At 43.2% G+C, this 22,186-nt stretch overlaps 1 protein-coding gene and 1 pseudogene across 2 annotated transcripts in view; one reads left to right on the forward strand and one right to left on the reverse strand.

The window, feature by feature from the left end:
* Positions 1-21,431, forward strand: part of ANKRD1 (ankyrin repeat domain 1) — a 49,200-nt gene extending 27,769 nt beyond the window's left edge. Inside the window, exons 2-10 of one of the 2 annotated variants that reach the window (XM_077930460.1) lie at positions 9,879-9,942; positions 13,416-13,595; positions 15,910-16,047; positions 16,139-16,246; positions 17,093-17,191; positions 17,747-17,845; positions 18,018-18,116; positions 19,803-19,901; positions 20,397-21,431. In XM_077930460.1, coding sequence (XP_077786586.1) covers positions 9,916-9,942; positions 13,416-13,595; positions 15,910-16,047; positions 16,139-16,246; positions 17,093-17,191; positions 17,747-17,845; positions 18,018-18,116; positions 19,803-19,901; positions 20,397-20,507 — 960 coding nt within the window. In that variant the 5' untranslated portion in view covers positions 9,879-9,915 and the 3' untranslated portion in view covers positions 20,508-21,431. Of the gene's footprint in view, positions 1-9,750; positions 9,943-13,415; positions 13,596-15,909; positions 16,048-16,138; positions 16,247-17,092; positions 17,192-17,746; positions 17,846-18,017; positions 18,117-19,802; positions 19,902-20,396 lie in introns of those variants that run through there. The other variant, XM_028729734.2, reaches the window with a different exon arrangement.
* On the reverse strand, positions 7,729-8,332 carry LOC114597311 (ATP synthase F(0) complex subunit C3, mitochondrial pseudogene; annotated as a pseudogene).
* Positions 21,432-22,186: the final 755 nt, after the last annotated feature.

Consider the following 22,186-nt stretch of genomic DNA (forward strand, 5'->3'; position numbering starts at 1 on the left):
AGATGGGCAAAACTGTCAATTCCAGTCGCTCTCAGCTTTTCCCAGGTTTAAAGTTCAGTTCTCTACATTACCATATCAGTTTGTGATTTTTTAAAAAGTCCTCATGAAAATCCATCAACATTTACGTGTGAATTTCTCCAAACAAAAATATTTTTGTATGCACGTTTTTTGCAAACCAATTTTCCCTGACACAATTTTCCACAGCTTTTATGTTGCTTATATTTGAACAGGAAAACAGTAAAATCCAAGGATCTTGTAACATTTTTCCTGGTTGCTGTGAGGCAGACTATTGCACAAAGATGAAAAACACTGCATAGTTTGAACATTTTAGGGAGAAAAAAATCGCTCATAATTGGTATTTTGCACGCGACATGGCAGAACTTTTATTATATATGCTACCTATTCGAACATTCTTGAACAGCTGCTCACAGTATCCCTGGAAATTTGGAAGAAAATATAAAATATTCCTGATTGTGTACCCATAATTGTACACACTCTGTACATGTGTATACATGTGAGACACATACTGTACGTATCTTTGGTTGATTTCTTCTCTTGTTCTTTTTTGTTTCTCTCTCCTTTGGATTTCTTCAATTTGTTTTCCTGGTTTATGCATTCATTTAAAAAATGCTGGGGTTTTTAGTCTGCCACTTAAGAAGACTTGTTTGGGACAAATGAAAAGCAACAGCACAATCCTGTCTTCTTCCAGGGAATAACCAAGCACAAGCATTGCTTCCAAACTTGCCTCAAATTGTTATTGCAACCTTTGTATTCCTTTCATGTCTGCAACACAACTCAAATACATGAAGTGATTTGCTGCAAGCAACATTCAATAAGGCTTAATCTGAAAATTAAATACCAAGTGATAATCATAAACATTTTTATTTTTACTCATCCAGGCTACTTGGCTGGAGCCTGGAGATCAGTTACCTAAGTATATGTGTTCCCAAGTGAGCAATACTTTAATACTCCGAGAGTCGCGATTACATTAGCAAGCATTCCTCTCGCATGAGAATATATTTGTTCTCTTCTAGTTGTAAACAATTTATAGCTGATAGAGAATAGCCTGCCCTTCCTTCTGAAAGTCAGCCACCAACAACTCTTTAGTGAAACCTGAACTTTAAAGGGAAAATGAGTGAGGAACAATACCAGGGGCGATGCAGATAGCATCAGAGAAGACCCAGATGCCTCTGCAGAGAACCATTCATGTTGTTGATCCAAATCCCTCACATCAGTAGCTTGTGAGACCGGAATATCCACATTTCCCTCACTCTCGTGCCAAGAGTGATGGTTTCTGTCCCAACCATCTGGGAATCTCTGCCACCCTTTCTTACTTCAGTATGAGCTTTCTTGCTGCCATTTCCTCTACTTGCTACTGTTAAAGGCCAGTGACACTGGATGAAGACGATGCCGTAGAGATCAAGGAAAAGGAGGAGAAGTTCCTGGAAAGCAGCCAGAAAAACAGTTGACCATGGATTTGCAGGTTACAGAGGGATCTGTCAATGTCAGCTTCTCTCAGTTTCTAATTTTCCCAGTCTTAAATTGAGCGCCTCACATTTCCATATCAGTTTTTTCTAATAGTCATCATGAAAATTCACCAGTGTTTTAGTACAAATCTCTCCTAATTTACACATTTTAGCAACACAATTTTCCTTAACATACACATTTTGACAAAGCAATTTCCCCTAACAAAATGCATTTTTGAGCCCTACTCTCACCCATATGTGTATTTTTATGTACACTTTACCCTTAGCATATGCATTTTTGTACTTGGTTGGAGAACTGCATTGGAAAATTCAGAGAAATGCAAATTTCAAAGGAAGGTTGTGTTTCAGTTCGCTTATTGTTTCTGAAAGCTCGAATCAGGTAGGTTTGCCTTTAAATGCAAATGGCATCAAATCTCTTCCCCGTCTTTGCATATTCCACCTAACTGCCATAACCTTTGTGCTGCAGATCATGCACCTTAACTATAACACTTTTCTGCCATGCTGAAAATAAGGGAGGTTTAAAAAACAGAACGCTTGAATCTTTTAACACATAATCTTGTATTGTACATGTGGAATTGGCTACAGGGAGATGGCAGGTATTCTGCATTGTTTCTTCATACCTATATCACTTACATCAACACAGACAGTCTTTCCAGTGTGCTGGCGCAAAAATAAATAAATAAAAACGGTAAGGAGATTCTTTGCATTTCCCCAGTGCAATTCTTCCGTATGTGAACATTTTGAACAGGTCACATGCTGTGGGAGATTAACAGTCTTTGAAAAGAACTGACAATTCTAGCATAATTTGAACAGCAGGATTCTTTTAGAAACTATTATTTTAACAGTATTGCTGGAGGCAAGTGGAAAGGAAAACCCAGAATGGAAGCTGCAAGCCACAGGTTTTATTGTTGTCTAGTGACAGCTCTGATCCAGCATGAAAAGCTCAGAGTTCAACCAATTATTGGTGTAGTCTTTGCAGTGAGAAGTTTCCTCTGCACATAGTGTGAAAGTCAATATTCTACAGTGAGGGTGGCGAATGTGGGCCCCTCCAGATACTGCAAAGAGTTATTGGACTCAGCCAGCATGGGAATTACAGCACATGACTTTTGGAGGGTACCACACTGGCTACCCCTGATCTACAGCTAAAACTAAAAGAGCCATTCTTACTTTAAAGCAGGGTTTCCCATACTTGGGTCTCCCAGTATACAAAACACGCCCACCCAAAAGTCCTTTTGATCCTGCAGAACAGCTGTTGCAACTCTCCGTCTTTTCATTACTCAGATCATGCAACATGCCCTTGGAGGTGTGTTCAATGTAATTTCCAATGTAAATTGCTGCAACAACCCTGCAAGGAAGATCAGGCCAAGCAGGGGTGGCGCCTCCCATTTCACCACTTCAGACAAAACAAGAAATGCCACCTTACACCTGCTGCCACTGTTTCTGCTTCTCTGCTTGTCCTGCCACCTGCGCCGCTGGCAGTGAAGCAGTGGCAGCATCAGTGCCAATTTGGGGCAAGATCTCATGCGTTTCAGCCAATATTGGCACTGCCTCTGCACCACCGCTGGGGCAGCCATGAGGCTTCTGCCTTGGGGACTTCTGCCACCTTCAGATTGTCTAATGACTGAGCCGGCTCTGAGGGTAAGGAATAGTGATTGGCATAAGAACATAAGAAGAGCCGTGCTGGATTGGGCCAAAGACCCATCACAGTCTAGCATCCTGTCCTCACGGTGTGCACCAGATACCTATCAGAAGCCCACAAATAAACTCTGAGGTCAGCCAATTAGTGGAGATTTGAAATGGGTCCCTCAGTTCTAGTTGAGCTCTGAAATCAGTACATTACAGCAGTTCAATACACATTGGAAGTCGCCCAGAATGGCTGGGGCAACCCATTCAGATGGGTGGGGTATAAACAGTAAAATTATTATTATAGTACAGTAGTTGTAGTATGGAATAGGACGTCCCTATTTTCATTGGAGAAATGTTGGAGGGCATGGGTTCACCTAGGGTGGGTTCCCACCATTTTCTTTCTTTCCACCCCTCTAATGACACCGCTTCCTGTACTTTTAACAGTGCCGAAGACATGTGGAGATTTAATAAGCAAAGTCCTTCCTGGCATGAAGGTGAGAGTCCAGGGAAGCTTCACCTCCTTGAATTTCTGTGTGAGGCAGCTGCTTCTGCTGCTTCCATTAAAGGCGAGTGCCACGATAACATTCACACACCGCAACAACACCCAAACATTCACCACTGCGACATTCAGAGATAAAATTGAATGCTCCTCGCAGTTATGGTAAAAAGGATGCCGTCATCACTGAAGACCTGTTTTTAAAAACCCTGTAGTAAATGATGCAACCAGCATGATTCAGTTCTATTTTAAGGACCTGACACAAGAAGGCTCTGCTGTTCCGAGCAGGCATGTGCCAGATTCTGAGATTTTTCACTCTTTCTTTTATTATCAGCTCTTTTGTCTCAACAGCCTGGCTGTGCATCATCACTGCTAATTTGCTGAGCCACGCTGGTAGATTTAAAAGAAATTTATTCATTTAGACAGGGATTGGTTTTTTTGTTTCACACTCAGACGGGAGCCGTGCACAAACAATAGGCAGAATTAGTAGTGGGTGGACCACCCATGTCTCACACCAAATTGACTTGGAAATAAGCGCCGCCGTTTCCCACAAAATCTAGAAATAGCTCAACAGATAGTTAAACTGGTCCAAGTTCAGCCTAGCTGAATTTGAAGCCCCCACCCTCAAGTCCTCCTTTCCTTCTTACTATTCCTTCACTCCTGGTAGCCCCAAGGAAATGACCTTGCAGTGAATCTTGAGAAAACCACATTTTCCAAGGGGCACTGAGGTCTTGGATTTGGAAACCTCTTCCTTCTCCTCACCCCGTGGCTTCTTGCCATCCACAACCATGCAGGGAAGATGATGCATTGTGGTATAATGGTTAGAGTGTTGGACTAGGACCTGGGAGATCAGGGTTCAAATCCCCACTCACCTGCTCACCATCTTGTAGCCTAACCTACCTCACAGGGTTGTTGTGAGGATGAAATGGGGAGGATGTAAACCATGTGCCCCACCTTGAGATCCTTGGCAGATAAAAGTGGTATGTAAGAAGAAGAGGAGTCTGGATTTGATATCCCGCTTTATCACTACCCGAAGGAGTCTCAAAGCGGCTAACATTCTCCTTTCCCTTCCTCCCCACAACAAACACTCAGTGAGGTGAGTGAGGCTGAGAGACTTCAGAGAAGTGTGACTGGCCCAAGGTCACCCAGCAGCTGCATGTGGAGGAGCGGAGACGCGAACCCGGTTCCCCAGATTACGAGTCCACCACTCTTAACCACTACACCACACTGGTATGTAAATGTAATAAATAAATGAAAGCACACAAATATAATTTCATCCATCATATATGGAAATTCAGACCCATGAGATGTATTTTTTATTTGTATCTCAGAACTTGTGGCCCAACACTAACCAGCTCAAGCAACGCTAACAAATTAAATAAAAATGGAAAGGCATCTCAATGTAGCCCAAATTCCAAGAGCAAGACCAGTGAATGTGATAGGCATCAGGGAAGTGATCCTCCTGCCTCTAAAGCAAGGGAAATTATTCACTCAGTAACATGAAACAAAATACTTACAGTAAAGGGAAAGGGCCTCTGTGCCCCCACCTGCCCTGTCCTTTTGGTCCTTGTCATGCTTGTGATGTTTGTGGGCACAACTACAGATCCAAGATTGGAGGGTGGTTTAATACACCAATAGCATCGAGTTGAATCATTGTTTTCAAGACTCCGCCGTCTACATCTTTGAGGTTCCTTACTGTGCTGATGGAATGGCCATCAACGTCTTGCCAGGAGGCTTCCAAGAAGCGGAATAGTAGATCATATCAGGCAGAGCTACACCTATTTGCAGCAGCTGGGAATCTAGGCCCTGTCCCACCAAGAGGCAAGTCCGCAAGTGTTTCTGGTGGTTGTTTTTTTAATCAGAAGTGAAAAGTCAAATTGATGGCCTTTTGGCTCTGGGCTAGAAAGAGCTCGCGTTTTAAGAGAAAATGGCAGAAATAAGAAATAGGAGGCAGCAAGACGATAGTCCTTTCTGCAGTGAACCAAACAATCAATCCAGTTCAATGTTATTTGATTAAATGCAATTTATTACTGAGATCATGCCAGTGTTGGGGCTGTGCATCTGTCAACGGAGGTTTGATGTAATTTGTACTTAAAGGCAAACTTAGCAAATTCACACTTTCCCAGAAGCATCAAGCAACATTATTCTTAGAAATTTGCATTTCTATGAATTCTTCAGTGCAGTTCTCCAGCCAGGTGCAAAAATGCATATATTAAGGGAACGTTAGCGAAAATAACATGCATGTATTAGTGAAAACAGCTTGCAAAAATGTGTATATTTGTTTAAAACTGCATACGGAAATGTGTTGATTAGGAAAAGTTTGCAACAGAACACTGATTAATTTCAAATAAATAAATAAATAAATAAATAAATGGCAAACTGCTGCAGCAACGTGGCAAACTGAATTTTAGACTGGGGGGAAAGAGAAATTGGGAGAACAAAAACGACAGCACGGTTCATCCCTATTGGCTGGGAATTCCCCACATTTTGTTTTTCAGACATGCAGGATGTTCTTGCCTCGCCACCGTGGGAACAGCTGCCTTTGCGGGAGCTAAACTAAAACTTTACAGCCAGGCTTTGAAATCTCTTTGTTAACAAACAGGAGAACAGGGGTTGGCAGCAGATTGACTTAACCAATTAAGAAATTAAACACAAATGCAATGCAATGGGTAGCATTGAAACTGCCTGGGGACTGCTATCACTCTGTATAGCTTTCGTTTCTGAGGCTTACCTGCCACTGCCACTGTCTCCAATAGAATCAGGAATATATATATATATATATATATATATATATATATATATATATATATATATAATATCAGGCTTTGTTTGGGTTGCATAGGTTGAGCGAGGAAGGGGAAGCATGCCTGGGAAGTGTCACGTTACAACTAGTGAGTTCAATGAAGGGCAAAGGCCTTGGGAAGCTACTGCTATACGCAGAGGGAGTGCCGAAGTTCTATAACTTGTTTTGACTTGACTACTCAAGACCATTCCATTCCATTCCATTCCAATCAGGCATTCTAAGTATCAGTTTGTTTCCTGGAAGTCACACCATATTCAACAAGGTGACCCAACAGGCTGAAACAGAGATCACTGTTGTTTTCCCCCCCCCTTTCCCTTTTGCCCTTCATCTAAAGAGTCCAAGGTGGCATGGTTTCATTCACCCATTTTAGTCTTCCAACAACTTTGTGAGGTAGGAGGGGTTGAGAGAGAGAGGGAGGGAGGGGAAGATCGGCATTCTGTCCAAAACTGTGGCACGAGTCTTCCAAGATATACTCCTGGGTGAATCACAGGACCTGTGCACGCGGCATCAAAAGAGAGGGTTGTTTTTTCCAGGGCCAGAGCACACAAGAACACGACACTGAAAATGGCTGCCATGATGTCGTGCGAAAAAACAGGGCATCTTGTTTTTTTCAGGGCACTTGGGAGGCCTGCAGGTAGAGAACTGATCCTAGGTGAACACTCTAACCTAACCTTGCCCAACCTGGTGGCCTTCCTGATATTCTTATATTATATTATAACTCCCATCATCCACAACTATTGATCATGCTGGCTTGGGCTGGCAGGCACTGTAGTCCCAAACATCTGCAGTGCCCCAGTTGCTGTAGTGATGACATCACACTGGCTTTGTAATGTTGATTAGAAAGTCTAGCTATTAAGGCTCACCATATTTTGAACCACAGAAATAGATGGGGCTGCGAGACCCTCATCCCTAAAGATACAATCATACTACATTGGCTCCCAGTACTTTGCCGAGCACAGTTCGAAGTGTTGATGCTGACCTTTAGAGCCCTAAACGGCCTCGGCCCAGTATACCTGAAGGAGCTTCTCCACTCCCATTGTTCAGCCTGGACACTGAGGTCCAGCTCTGGCAGTTCCCTCACTGCGAGAAGTGAGGTTACAGGGACCCAAGCAGAGGGCCTTCTCGATAGTGGCACCCACCCTGTGGAACGGCCTCCCATCAGATGTCAAGGAAATAAACAACTATCTGACTTTCAGAAGACATCTGAAGGCAGCCCTGTTTAGGGAAGTTTGTAATGTTTGATGTTTTATCATTTATTTATTTATTTTTGTATACCAATACAGTATTTATTTACTTGCCCCCTCTGAGCTAGACAGATTTGGTTAACAGACGGACTTCCCCTATCTGCCACAGAACAATCAGGTTGTCGTACACACTGGACTAAACACAGGGGGGAAGAGAGGAGAGCACATGACAGGCAGCACACCCGGCTCCTTCACATTGCAAAGAGAATGAGGAATGCCACCATCAAGCAGAACAGCCCCATGGCCTCAGAGAGTGCAAAACCCAGGATGGCATAGGAGAAGAGCTGTTGCTTCAGGGAAGGATTTCTGGCATAGCCAATGATAAGACTGCCAAATACGGTCCCGATGCCAGCACCAGAGCCAGCTACACCTACGGTGGCAGCGCCAGCACCAATAAACTTGGCGGCAGTATCAATGCCCCTGGAAACAGTGCTGGTTTGGAACTCCCGGCGCAACACTGGCAAGAGCTCATTGTGAGCACCTGAGAGACAACAAGGCTCCTTCGTCCTGACCTCAGGCCTGTTCAGCACAGAGGCAGAGATGGGCCTACAGAGCAGCCGGGAACTGCTCTTTATAAGGGTGGGAGCAGAGACGAACTTTGCACAGGTATACATATTCAGGGACGTTGGGGGTGGCCATACACAGCGGCTGCTGCTCAGGGGAAGACCGCGATAGAAGGGCCGCTTTCGCGCATGCCGTTTTATCGTGTTTTTAATATTCTGTTGGGAGCCACCCAGAGTGGCTGGGGAAACCCAGCCAGATGGACGGAGTATAAATAAATTGTTGTTGTTGTTGTTGTTGTTGTTGTTGTTGTTGTTGTTGTTGTTGTTGTTGTTGTTCTTCTTCTTCTTCTTCTTCTTCTTCTTCTTCTTCTTCTTCTTCTTCTTCTTATTATTATTATTATTATTATTATTATTATTATTATCATCATCTGCACTGATCAACCTGGATTTAATTTCCATCAGCAAGGGAAAAATAAATTGTTTGCAAAAGCTTTTGCCATTGGGTAAGGGGAAATCCTGTTAGAACCCAAGCACATGTCACAAAGCAACCTGGTGTATCATTAAGCACATAGTATTTTGTTGTTTGTACATTGTCTCGAGAACTTTGGGGCAGATTGTGATGTATAAAAGCAATAAATGAATGAATATACCTGAAGGGGTACAGACTAACTTCAAAGTTCACATATTCATATATTCCTCAGGGCTCACGGGACAGTCAGCTATTGCTGATTTTCACCAGGTGGTACATCTTGTACAATTTCCCTATAGTTAAAAGCCAACAACTGTACCTCCCCAAAACACCACCTTGGGACAACTTTGTGAGGATGTTGTGATCCTCCTATCCTTCCAGTTTCCAATGGAAGTCATCACCACTCAAGGTTTAATTTTATTTCCCCCGTCTCCTTTTCGAACCACAGATTGTCACTCATTATTCTGTTTATAAGGAGTGACAGATTTCAGGGGGAGTAAAAATGCAAAGCTGGCGGGTTCTGAGCTCTTGCGCTAATGGCAACTTATCGTGTCATTGAGCCTTTTTAGCACCAGAGACATCATTCTGGCTTCATAATCCCTTCGGAGAATTCCTTCTTCCAACAAATATAGACAAGTGCTGTCATGGTGAGCGGAGGGAGAGGAAAAGAAAAGCCCTTTTCCTCTGAAACTATTTGCCATCCAGGAACAGAAAATGATGAAAAGAATGGCTTCCCATAACCGAAAGGATCATGTGTTTGCTTATCAGAAAATGATGCTGCGAGCTCAGTGTCTGGGTCAGTCGTCCCGTCCCCCCAGTGTCTCTTGCTCATGTGAAAGTCACTTGCGAGATACAGTGTGGTATCTGCAGACAGCTGTCCTACTGGGCACTGGACAGACAGAATGGCTAGCATTGCTGAGCTATGTAGTCATTTGCGAATGGAATGAAGCTCTTGCGTTTCACAGTGATTCACATATGCAGCACGGTTACACTGCAAGACTCATCCCTTTCCCCCCTCCCTCCCGCCCCTTGACACTAGATCTGGCTAGTTAACATGCCTGGAATGAGAAAGCACCTATCTCGGAGCTGGCAGGGCTGAGGGCGTACTCGGATTCCCAGGTTGGAAGATTATCTCACTCCAAAGAAGTTCTTCCAGCAATATATAAGCTAAACTAGATTGGCGTTATCTCAGTAAAGCTGCCTTGGGTGGAGGAGGCATCCATCCTTAAAGGAGTACCACACACACACCAAGAGAGCACTATCGTTCTTTGATAAGCGGCAGCAACTATGATGATGCTGAGAGTGGAAGAGCTGGTAGGTACAAAACTCACCTTTCATAGTAACTTCTGTGTTAAGGTTTGAACTGCATCCAGTTTAATTGTGCACTGGTTATTACATTCTTCTGCAAATTGCCTCTTATGAATGTGGTGATTTATACCACTGTGAGAAGCTTGGCTGTTCTTTTGGTGGTAGTTTTAACCTGCGCCATGCATGATGACTTGAGCAGATTGTGCTCGGATGTAATTCTGAAGGCGGCCCTGTTTAGGGAGGCTTTTAATGTTTGATGTAGTACAGTATTTTAATATTTTTTTGGAAGCCGCCCAGAGTGGCTGGGGAAGCCCAGCCAGATGGGCCGGGTAGAAATAATAAATTATTATTATTATTATTATTATTATTATTATTATTATTATTATTATTTTGTCCAGCTGAGTTTGTGTGGTGGTTAAGAGCAGGAGCCAAGAGCTGAAAATCCACCCAATTCAAATCTCAGCACAGCTGTGGGCTTGCCTGGTGGCTTCAAGCAGGCTGGTATCGCATAGTCTCAAGCCTTTATTGCATTATATCACAAGGTAAATAATGTTGGCCTACCTTACAAAGTTGTTGTAATGATTACTGAAAGGATGTGTGAGATGCCTTAACAACACAGGGAAAACATTAATGAAATACTAAGCATCTTTGCTGAAGAAAATGGTCTAACTTTAGGGTAGTTCCAGAGTGTATAAATCGGATTATGTGCTGTAAATCATTATGCATGTAAGAAAAATGGAGCTGGTTCTACCTTAGGAGATACAATGGACTCTTAAAGAAAAAAACAAAATAAAGGAAGGAAGGAATATCTGCTTATTTTTTTGCCATCTTTTGATCCAATGGGACCTTCAAGGTGGTTCAAAACAAACTATAACTATTATCTGTGCTGGGAACAGGGATGGATTGCAGCCTCTAATCTCATAAATTACATGTGATTCAACTCTTGCCAGCTGCGTCCAAATTAACATCTAGGCAAAGAAACTCGTGAGCATGTTTCCAGCTATGTTTGAGCTGTGCCAAGCACGCAAGCTGGATTCAGAAGTAATTGGGAACAATTCCGGGCAGGATAATAAAGAGCCAAAAGGAGTTGAGTGGCTTAATAGGCCTCTTCTCACCTCTGATGTTCATAACTGAAATTGATGACAGGAATTAGTAATGAAAGAAGCAAGCAAAAGGCAGGATTCTTTTGGACTCGTGGCTTTCTTGAAAAGGTCCAATGTGTGCATTTCCTATCATTATAGTATGCGCTTCACCCAGGAGTTGTTCAGTCTGTCAAGCAAGAGAGACATTTACTGAGTCCACTACTTTGCTACAGGGGATGTTTGTCAAGCCGTTCTTGAGGACGCGATAATGCTTGTTGAACTCTCTAGTGACTTAAGTCAATGAAAATTGATCAAGGCTGCTATCCCAGACACAAATATCTCACAGCAAGTCAGATGAGTGGCTTACTTCTGAGTAGACATGCCTAGGATTCTTAAGACTTAGATCCCTGGAACGGCTGGATCAGATTCTCAAATAAAAGTGGATTCCTAACAAATAAATACATCTAAGCAAGAAGTTTGGAAACGAAATGCCTCTGGATCTAAAGAACTGCTCGATTTATTTTGTGCATGTAAGGGACCTTTGGACTTGTGCTTTTTGACAGCAGGTGCCCACGCTACATGAGGAATTTCAGAATCAGATGGCATAGAGGTCTGCCAATTAATTGGGGTGGGGGAAAGATGATAAAAAAACCATTGGGTTTCAGTAAGCTCTTGGGCTTACTCCTACTGGCTCTCAGAATCCCAGTTACCACCCCCAATCCAGCTAAAGTTAGTCAGGAGTAACATACATTAGTCATATGCCTCTAACTTGCTTCCTTGATTTCAGTGAGATGTAGTCGCAACTATCTTTAGCTTGCGCCAATGCATGCATTGTACTGCCTGATTACTGCACACACAGCACACTTCCAACAGGGAAAGAAAAAGACTTGATTTTAAATGTGATGTACAGAATGCCTGAGGCCACAGATTTACTTAGTTGTTTCTAACATACAGGAGAAATTTTGTACCTGGATCCATATGCATACTGCTGCGTCCATGTATGTCGTTTGTATAGCGTTTGTCCACCATGGAGCACTCCATTTTAAACTTACAGTACTCACTTCTCAGCCTATTTGTTTCCAAGGGCCCAGTTACCAGATGGTTACAAGATGCCTGCAGCCCAATAAGTGTCTGGTTAGTTCCGATCAATATGTGAAATTCAGCCCGCCATCCTTCACTGCTTCTGGGCCTTCGGCGTCCTTTTAGAGTTGCCGGGTCAACAATGCTTCAGTGACAGGAGATGGCACAGCTAAGACAATTCTCCTGACTGGGCCTAAGCCTTAGGATCAAGGAAAGCTCTCCAGAGGTTGTGTATGGCAATTTCCATCAGCCCCAACCAGTACAACAAGGGATAACTGTACAATGATAATTCTATCTGAGGTGACTGCATAGTAGGTGATAATGTTTAGGTCCAAAACATCGGAAGGGTACCAGGTTGGCTGGCCCTACTTAGACTTAGCAACTCAATGCACCCTTGGCCCACAGTCCCCACACCTCCAAATCTCCTTTTACCTGCCCATTTCCTTTCCCCGTGGAGTTCACAGACCCTCCTACCCCTAAGCCCAAATATGTGGCTTTACCCCAGTTTTACTTTCCCCTGGATTTCTCCATTCTCCCGCCTGCAAGTCTGCCATGCCCATCCCATCCTCAAGTCTTTATTTTTCAGACCACTGTCTCGTTGGGCCACTTGCTTCAGTAACCTTGTCTCTTGACATCCTCCCTCTCATTCCTGTATTCCTGCCCCAAATGGCAGAGAGCTCATTGTAAGTGCTATAAGCTAAAGATAACCCAAGCTGTCTGCTTCAGCTCCATTATTTCATTCTTCTCCAGCCTGGTTGCTGGCCTCCAGCTGTCACCATCCTTGACCTTTGGCCATGCTAGCTGAGGACGATTAGAGTTGGAGTCCAGCAAGGTCTGGAGGGCACCAGGTTGGGGGTGGCTGACTCATTTTCTCAGGCCCTTTCCCCAAGCCTCACCTTTTTTTCTTTCTGGTCCGCTTCCTACTTTGCACCCTTTCTTCAACCTCCTCCTTGCCTCTGACCTTCATGCTTCTTATCTCCCCTGAATACATCTTTCCCTCCACCAACAAGCCTTACAAAGCCTTCTCTGGGTCATGCGAAGGGTGTTAAATTGACAGCTTTCCTTTCCAGATGCTGGGCTATGCACATTTCTAACTGTTCCCTGAGCATTTGGAATCAGATGAACAACGTTCAGTGCCATGATTTCAACTCACCCATTGCTTTCCAAAAAGGCACCCTGTCTTTGAACCATCATTTTCACCTCCATTTCCTCAGTATTTCTTGAGGGCTGCCTGCCCTGTCCTCACATGTTAGCTCTGCTTCTCAATATGTCAGAAAGCAAGACGTTGACACTCTTGAACCATTGTTCCTTTGACAGGTGACAGGCAAAAAGGCCGACGGTAGAGAGACAGGAGATTTCCTCCCAGAGGACTTCAAAAATGGAGAGTATGAAGCTGCCGTAAGGTTAGAGAAACAAGAGGACCTGAAGACCCTCACGGACCACTCAGTGGCACGACACAATCTGACCTACAAAGAAGAGAAAGCGCTAGAAGCTGAGGTAAAATTGTGTTTATTGTGTATCTTTTTGCACTTCTGGAGCTCTGAAGTTTCGAATTCCTGTGGTCTGCCCTCTAACTAAGAAGGAAGTTTAGAAAAATAGAAAGGTCTTGATAGATGTACACTGGAAACCAGTAGAAAGATTCCCAACCCCCAGGGTCTTGTTGCATTGCCAATATGTTATTAACTGGGACTCAACATATCCTAATTATAACTAGAAAACCAGGAATGAGAGGAAATTAGAAGGGATAGGCCACAACTCCCTAGGGAATACACCTGTTTTACATGGTGGGCAGCGGCATAGCGTGGGGGGTGCAGGGGGGGCCGGCTGCACCGGGCGCAACATCTGGGGTTAGGGCAAATCCACTGGTTAGGGGGGTGCAAATCCACAGGTTAGGGGGCGCAAATCCGCGGGTTAGGGGGCGCAAATTACTTGCCTTGCCCCGGGTGCTGACAACCCACGCTACGCCGCTGATGGGAGGGAAAACCCACGCTCTACAAATTCAGTGTATTCAGCTAAGAGTGCCACAAACTACAGGATTGGGGAAAAGGTGTCTCTGAAAATCTGGAAAATGGCTACCAGTTATGGCTGAAAGCCATGGATTAGAGACAAACCAAGACATTTTGGTATTTGAGGCAAAAAGTAATCCCAAGTCTCCAGGCAGATATCTCTCCTCTTCACTGGAGATGCTGGGGATTAGGGATGGACAAATCTGTTAATGTCATTTTCTCATTTCCCCACCTGCATCAATTTGTGATTTATATATATTTTTTAAAAAGTTCTCATAAAAATTTATCACTTTAATGTAAATGTCTACTATACATATACTTCCATGCAGTTTTGCCTGCTAAACATATTCCCCCCCCCCAACAGAATTCATTTCATATTTTATTTTCAGGAAAATATGAATTTCTATGCAAACTTTGTCTTAATATATGAATTTACAAAAGAACTGCAGCGAAAATTCAGAGAAGTACAATTTTGTAAAGATAACTTGTGCCTTGGTTTGCACATAGGGCAGTTTGCATTAAAATGTGAATCAAATTTCTGCTGAGACATATGGGTTTTCCTCCTTAAAAACATTTTTTTACTTCTGTTTATAATATAAGGTCATCTGTAATTGTTTGGTTCAGTGCCCACAGAATTATGCCCATCATTTGAAGCATGGCAACATTATTAAAATCTTCCTCAATGAGAAATTTTAAGGTGGGCAATAAAAGTAAGATTCCACCAGCCCTCCCTCAAAGATATATGAAAATAGGAAAGACATTACTGGAATTTAAATCCACACACTTTTCCTTTGAAGTAACAGATTATTGTGAGCTGATGATTTAGCATTTTACAGCTTCCCTGGTGATGGATTATTCAAATGAAGAATTACAGAACAGTGTTAAGTTTAAGGGCATCCAAATTCTACATGGGTTTTAAAGGGTTTTGAATCAACCGCCCCTTCCCCAGCCCAACACACTTTTTGCAATGAAGTTTCAACTTGAAACTTGATCAAGAATCACTCCAAAAAGGAGATACAGTGAATCTGCCAGAGCAACAATCATTCTACATTTGGGGGATAAATTATGTCACTCATTAGCACCTTGCTCTGTGAAAAGCAAGTTGGGTTGTTACTCTACATTAAAGATGTAGCCTGCGCTTTAAATATAGGCTGACACATATTTATAACTAGAATAAATTCTAAGGAACATGTGACCCTGTGTTATGTCTGGATGGTTCCTTAATCACTTATCCGTCTTACATTTAAATAACCAGTAGCATTTTTTCAGCATAACTTCAAGTGTTATCTTTAAATTTGAATTGGTGTATTGATATTAGCGTAGTATTAGTAGCTGAAGTAACGCCTTTTCTGATTATTTTAACTGTTGAAGGGGATTCCAAGGGACCCTGGAGATTGTATGTTGAAGCTAATGTTATTGTTCCTCATATTGCTCTAATTTCTTGGCAGTCACTCACAGTGGCTACTTCCAGTGCCTTTTTTCCGAGAGACGTGCCAGAACTCACCATGAACAGTTCCCTTGTTCTCTTAGAATGGCAATAGTGCCCACCTGAGAGGGGCTGGAACTGAGTTCCATTGAGCTCTGGCTGGAAAAAAAAGCCCTGGCTATTTCCACCATTGGAAGTTGTATGACTCTGAATACCAGTTGCAGAGATTCACAGATGGGAACAGGACATTTAGACTCAGTTCCTGCTTGCATCTGGTAGGCCACTGTGAGAACAGGATGCTGGAGTAGATAAAACGGTGGTCTGGTCCAGGAGGGATCTTCTTATGTTCTTATTTGCTTTTGTTGTTGTTGTTGTTCAGATCAAGAAAAAGAAATTAGAGGCGAGACCAAAACTTGAGAGCTTGGAAGATCTTGAAAAAATCATTCAGCTGAAGAAAAGGAAAAAATTCAAGAAGGTTAAAGTGCCCGTTGTAAAGGAGCCTGAGCAAGAAGTTATAGTAAGTTCAGGGGCAAAATAGTCTTCTCTGCTGTCTTTACGGGGTTCCCCCCCACGGAACTGAACTAACTCTTATTTCTGCTCTCCATCAGACTGAACCCGTGGATGTTCCAACATTTTTAAAGGCTGCCTTGGAGAACAAGATGCCAATAATTGAAAAATACCTGGCAGACAAAGGAGATCCAAACGTTTGTGATGAGGTATGATTTGTTCACCAATTTCTGTCCCAAATCTCCTATAAGGCGCACATCTTTGATCTTAGCTTTAACAGTCATGGCTTTCCCAAAGGATCCTGGGAGTTGTAGTTTGATGAGGGTAGAGAAGGTTCTCTCTTTAAAGAGCCTGATCTCTCCCCAACCACTGCTGTTTCCAGATCTCCATAGGGAGGATGGATGCCTCTCAAACCAGTTTTTAAGAGGTTTTTATGTCCTCCTTAAAAATTATATCTTAAGGTTAAATTTAAACTCCACCGCCACTCTGTCAGTGTTACCTTTTGAAGCAGATACACTTTTCACGGTTAAAGTATTCTGAACTCCCAAGACAGGAGAGCATTGTTTCTTTAAATGGGCATTCAAGCAATATCAAAAATCTATTTCCTTGTGCTTGTCGTGTTTTGTCTTCATGAATTTATGCTGTTTAAATTGTACAGCTAAGAGAGCCTACTGTTACTGAAGGGTGGCTTATAAACTGACAAAACTAAACAAGTTAAGTACATAAATGCCGTACGGGGCTGTTGTTAACAAAAGACTGAAATTATGATTTATCTGGCATTGTATACATATCTGTACATGACACCATACATGGTAATGAAAGAGAAGGCCTTGCCTTCAGGAGCTTAATTTAAATGAGGGGGAGGGAAGTTTAGCGAGGCACGAGAAGGAAATGAAAAACTTTACATGTGCATGTCTTGTTTTGGTAAGGGTGAGACGGGCGGGGTTAATTTATGTGTAAAGTGTTTTGAATATTCAACATGCTAAGGGCTGTATGATATATTTCAAAGCCTTGCAGGTTAAAATTGACCACACTATGACTATTCCATTTGACAGTACAAGCGCACAGCCTTGCACAGAGCATGCTCAGAAGGGCACCTGGCAGTTGTGGAGAAGTTAGTAGAAGCAGGAGCCCACCTTGAATTCCAGGATATGGTAAGTGCTCATTGGACACATGCAGAGTTCCTTGGGGTGGTTCACACAGACACACGTTCGCTACTCATTCACTGTAACCATCAATAAGCCATGCCTAGCCTGTTGCAGATGGAACCACTACAGTGGTACCTCGGGTTACAGACGCTTCAGGTCACAGACGCTTCAGGTTACAGACTCCACTAACCCAGAAATAGTACCTCGGGTTAAGAACTTTGCTTCAGGATGAGAACAGAAATCGCGCAGCAGCAGCGGGAGGCCCCATTAGCTAAAGTGGTACCTCAGGTTAAGAACAGTTTCAGGTTAAGAACGGACCTCCAGAATGAATTAAGTTCTTAACCTGAGGTACCACTGTATTACCTCCTGCTATCTCAAACACAAGGCTTTTCTTTTCAATAAAGTTTTTTTATTTTCCAAAGTAATAAAACTTTTATCAACAATAACCGGGCACAAGTCTAGTGGCCAAGACTCATCAGGACATGAGTAATTAGGTGCTGAAAACTCACATCATATGTGAACCAGCTGACAAATATTTATTATTATTTTCCCCTGGCGTAGCTTGAATCCACAGCTATTCATTGGACCTGCCGTGGGGGCAATGTGGAAATCCTGAAGTACTTGCTGAACAAAGGAATAAACAGGAATGCTAGAGATAAGGTAAGCTATTATTATTTCCGTTTGAAAAACTGAGGTGGGAAAAGCTAAAAGTGGATTTGTGAGCTGTTTGTACAAGAGGCACTTTTAGATCCGAGCTTGTTGTTTCTCACCTTAGAATGCCTTGCCCTGCTTCTGTTGATTATGCCTCTCCCTGCCCTTCCTTTTCTACCAGTTGCTCAGCAGTCCTCTACACGTGGCTGTAAGGACAGGTCAGTACGAATGTGGGGAGCACCTCATCGCCTGTGAAGCAGATCTCAATGCCAAAGACAGGGTAAGTTAGGAGTCAGCAAAGGTTTTCAGCAGGGGGCCGGTGCACTGTCCCTCAGACCTTGTGGGGGGCCGGACTATATGGGGGGGAGGAGGGAAATGAGCGAATTCCTTTGCCCCACAAATAACCCAGAGATGCATTTTAAATAAGGGGACACATTCTACTCATGTAAAAACACGCTGATTCCCGGAATGTCCGCTGGCCGGATTCAGAAGGTGATTGGGCTGGATCCAGCCCCCGGGCCTTAGTTTGCCTACCCATGGGGTAAGTGCATTCCAGATGTGTGAGCCAGGCTGTAAATTCCACCATCCCTGACTATTAAGTCATGCAAGCTGGGGCTGGCATGGGATCTGGCAGCCCCGGCAACACCTGGGTGGTGGTGTTCCAAGGTTATCCTTCCAGCTGAAGGTCCATTTCCATGGGGATTGCTTTTTCCGTATGACATTTTTATTAGGGCAAGCCTTATCAAACAACATTCCCATGCAGTAGAAGGGAAAGTGGATGTACAAGCCTTTCCCCCCACAAGGCTACATGCACAGGATATATAAGCAGCAAGAGTCACAATGCTGCTCAGAGGGATGTCAATGAGTATGACATGTCCATCTCCGAGGCCCTTCTGGCAGTTCCCTCATTGTGAGAAGTGAACTTACAGGGAACCAGGCAGAGGGCCTTCTCGGTAGTGGCACCTGCTCTGTGGAACGCCCTCCAATCAATCAGATGCCAAACAGATAAACAGCTACCTGACCTTTAGAAGACATCTGAAGGCAGCCCTGTTTAGGGAAGTTTTCGACGCTTAATGTTATTTTATGTTTCTAGATATGTTGGAAGCTACCCAGAGTGGCTGGGGCAACACAATCAGATGGGTGGGGTACAAATAATACAATTATTATAGGTAAAGGGACCCCTGACCATTAGGTCCAGTCGTGACCGACTCTGTGGTTGCGGTGCTCATCTCGCTTTATTGGCCAAGAGAGCTGGCGTAAAGCTTCCGGGTCATGTGGCCAGCATGACTAAGCCACTTCTGGCAAACCAGAGCAGTGCATGGAAACGCCGTTTACCTTCCTGCCAGAGCGGTACCTATTTATCTACTTGCACTTTGACGTGCTTTCAAACTGCTAGGTTGGCAGGAGCAGGGACCAAGCAACGGGAGATCACCCTGTTGCAGGGATTCGAACCGCCGACCTTCTGATCAGCAAGTCCTAGGCTCTGTGGTTTAACCCACAGCGCCACCCGCGTTCCATACAATTATTATAATACAGCACAAATCACTTCTATAGCATGCTGGTCTGTTTTCAAGGAACGTGCATTGCAGGAATTTGGTGCCTGTAGCCCTATAGTCTCCCAAATCCACCAACCCCAGCGAGCATAAGCAAGAGTGAGGGATGATGGAGGTGCAATGACACCTGCAGTTTACGAGCTCCCCATTGCTCAGTTAGTGTCTTTAGTGTGGTAAAATAGCAGGTGATTGTGATCTCTTGAAGGAAACTTCAGGGAGAGAATAGCAATAGTACTTAACATTCCTTTGAACCACCCATTTCAACTCAGCTTCACAACAGCACACTTAAATAATAATAATAATCATTATCACTATTGGGTGCAAGATGATGGTGTAATTTATTGAGTACTTTCACTATTACGCCAGTAGAGCCCCAAAGCTCATTATATTCCTTTGTGTCTCCTCTGTTCTAGGAAGGAGATAGTCCTATGCACGACGCAGTGAGACTGAATCGTTATAAAATGATTCGACTCCTGATCATGTATGGTGCCAACCTAAACATGAAGAATGCTGTAAGTATTCCCTAACTCTTTGCTGTTTTCCTAAGTAAGCCATGTTGAGTTTTTAAAGAAAATCAGGGCACGAGTTACTACAATAAAAACACCAAGACGACCGCAGTAGGATTGGATTGCATCTAACTTTTGCTGGCTTCCATGTTCGTAGATTTTGCTGTCCACATTCACTTTCTAGTCTTGAACATTTGTGCTAGCAAACTGACTGGTTGTGAGGAATAGGTACAATTGGGCAAGAAAGATGCACTTGTTGAATGGAATTAGTGTCTGTGGGGGATGCACATTCATTGCCCATGCACCACCCCTCAAAGGTGACATGCACCCAGAAAGACATTCTTGATGCATTTGTCACTTCAAAGAGGCATAAGCGGTCATTATTAAGAGAACTTCCCACCACCACATCTGCAGAAAGCTAAGTCACAGAAACAGAGGAGAGCAATGATGACATTTCAAGGGGGTAAAAATTAATGCCGTTTCCCTAACTTTCCTCCATAGGAGGGGAAAACTCCAATGGATCTTGTTCTGCAGTGGCAAAATGGCACCAAAGAAATATTCAACAGCCTGAAGGAGAACTCTTACAAGAGCTCCCCTATAGACACATTCTGAAGACTCAAAACGTCAATGGACTGGACAGTTTCCTTGCAAAAAGCAAGATATCACCAATGTGAAGAGCAGGAGCATTATAAATGCCGCCACCTTCACAGAATACAAGCATTTTGTCCTGCTGCCTTTGCTAAAGCCACAAGGAACCAAAAGAGGGTCCTGAAATACTTCAAAGGCAGTTTCGAGTGTTGAGACGCCACTGATTTCAAGCTGGTTTATTTATTTCTATTCCATCATTTCTCCCATAGTGTTTCTTTTCCGATATTTTCAATAAGTCATGTTGGTACTGCTGTTCTATAGAAAAAGGCCATTTTACTAATGTGGTAATCTGAACCAGTCAGGAGCATTAAGCCCCTTTAAAAACCACACACAAGCCAACAGGCTTTCAGAGCCTATTAGCAGTGTTTCCCATTAAACCCTCTTTCGATAGGCGGTATTTGTTATTGTCACCCGGTTTCTGCTGAATTGCTATTGTCAGAGCAAGCTGTTAAAAAAGCAAAGATCAGAGGGTTGGAGAATAGTAGTGAGAAAAAGGGGAAAGCAAAGTGGAATAAAAAAAAGGAAGGGCTCTGCTCTTCTGCGGAAGTTTTTAATTCAGGCTACCTGAACTATGCAAGAGGCAGCCAACATGGCACTGTCCTGGTGTTGTGGGATTAAACCGCCCTACCAACCCCATCGACTGGCCATGTTGGCTGGGGCTAGTGGGAATTGGGAGTCTAGGAACCTCTAGAGGCCGCCATATTGGCTACCTCTAAACTGCAGTGTTCAAGACAGGAAGTTGGGCGGACGAAGAGGACGGAATCCAAAGATGAAGAGGAAAAGTTGCCGTTACCGTCAAAGCTCAATATTGTAACAAATGGTAGTGTATATTTGTACGGCTCTTTATGTACATTTTGTATTAAACCCTATTTAAACGTTTTAAAAGAAGCAACAGAACCGCTCGCTTTAATCTACCGGAATGTATTACTTCTTTATCTGAAAATGTTACGAGGGATAGAAGATGCTGGAGTCATGGGGGAAAGAAAGTGCACCCTCTTTGAATTCTGTGGCTTTACATATCAGGACATAACAACAACAATCTGTTCCTTAGCAGCTCTTAAAATTAGGTAAATACAACCTCAGATGAACAACAACACATGACATATTACACCGTGATTTATTCAACAAAAATAAAGCCAAAATGTCCTCATGTAAAACTACAGAATTCAAAGAGGGTGTACTTTCCTTCTCCCATGTGTTTGTGTGTACAAACAACACACGTTTCAACCAAGATGAAAAATTGGATACCATCTTCTTTGTTAGTAGGAGCCCTGAAAGTCATTAACTCTTGAGGCCGGGGAAGAATTTTCAAATGTTACATTTCTCAATGACTTGAAGGGAACTAAGACAGCCCTATCCCAAACCATTCCCACTGTCTAGCTCAGGTCCGTATTATATAGAAACCTACCACCAGACCACTTTATAACTGATAAAGCTGAAGTAGCATCTTAGTTGAATTAAAGGAGGAAAAGTCAGTGGCAAGAGGACACACACACACACACACACACACACTTTGCAAAGTAAACATTTCTGAATGATTTTTAGTTTACTCAGAGATCAAAGCCAAGCCCAATCAGTTCTGCCAAGGCAAGAGTTTCAGGCGGCGATGCACGTCAGTTGCAAAATAAATATGAAATACTTTT

Source organism: Podarcis muralis, chromosome 6, assembly GCF_964188315.1.
Source record: "Podarcis muralis chromosome 6, rPodMur119.hap1.1, whole genome shotgun sequence".
Taxonomy (NCBI): domain Eukaryota; kingdom Metazoa; phylum Chordata; class Lepidosauria; order Squamata; family Lacertidae; genus Podarcis; species Podarcis muralis.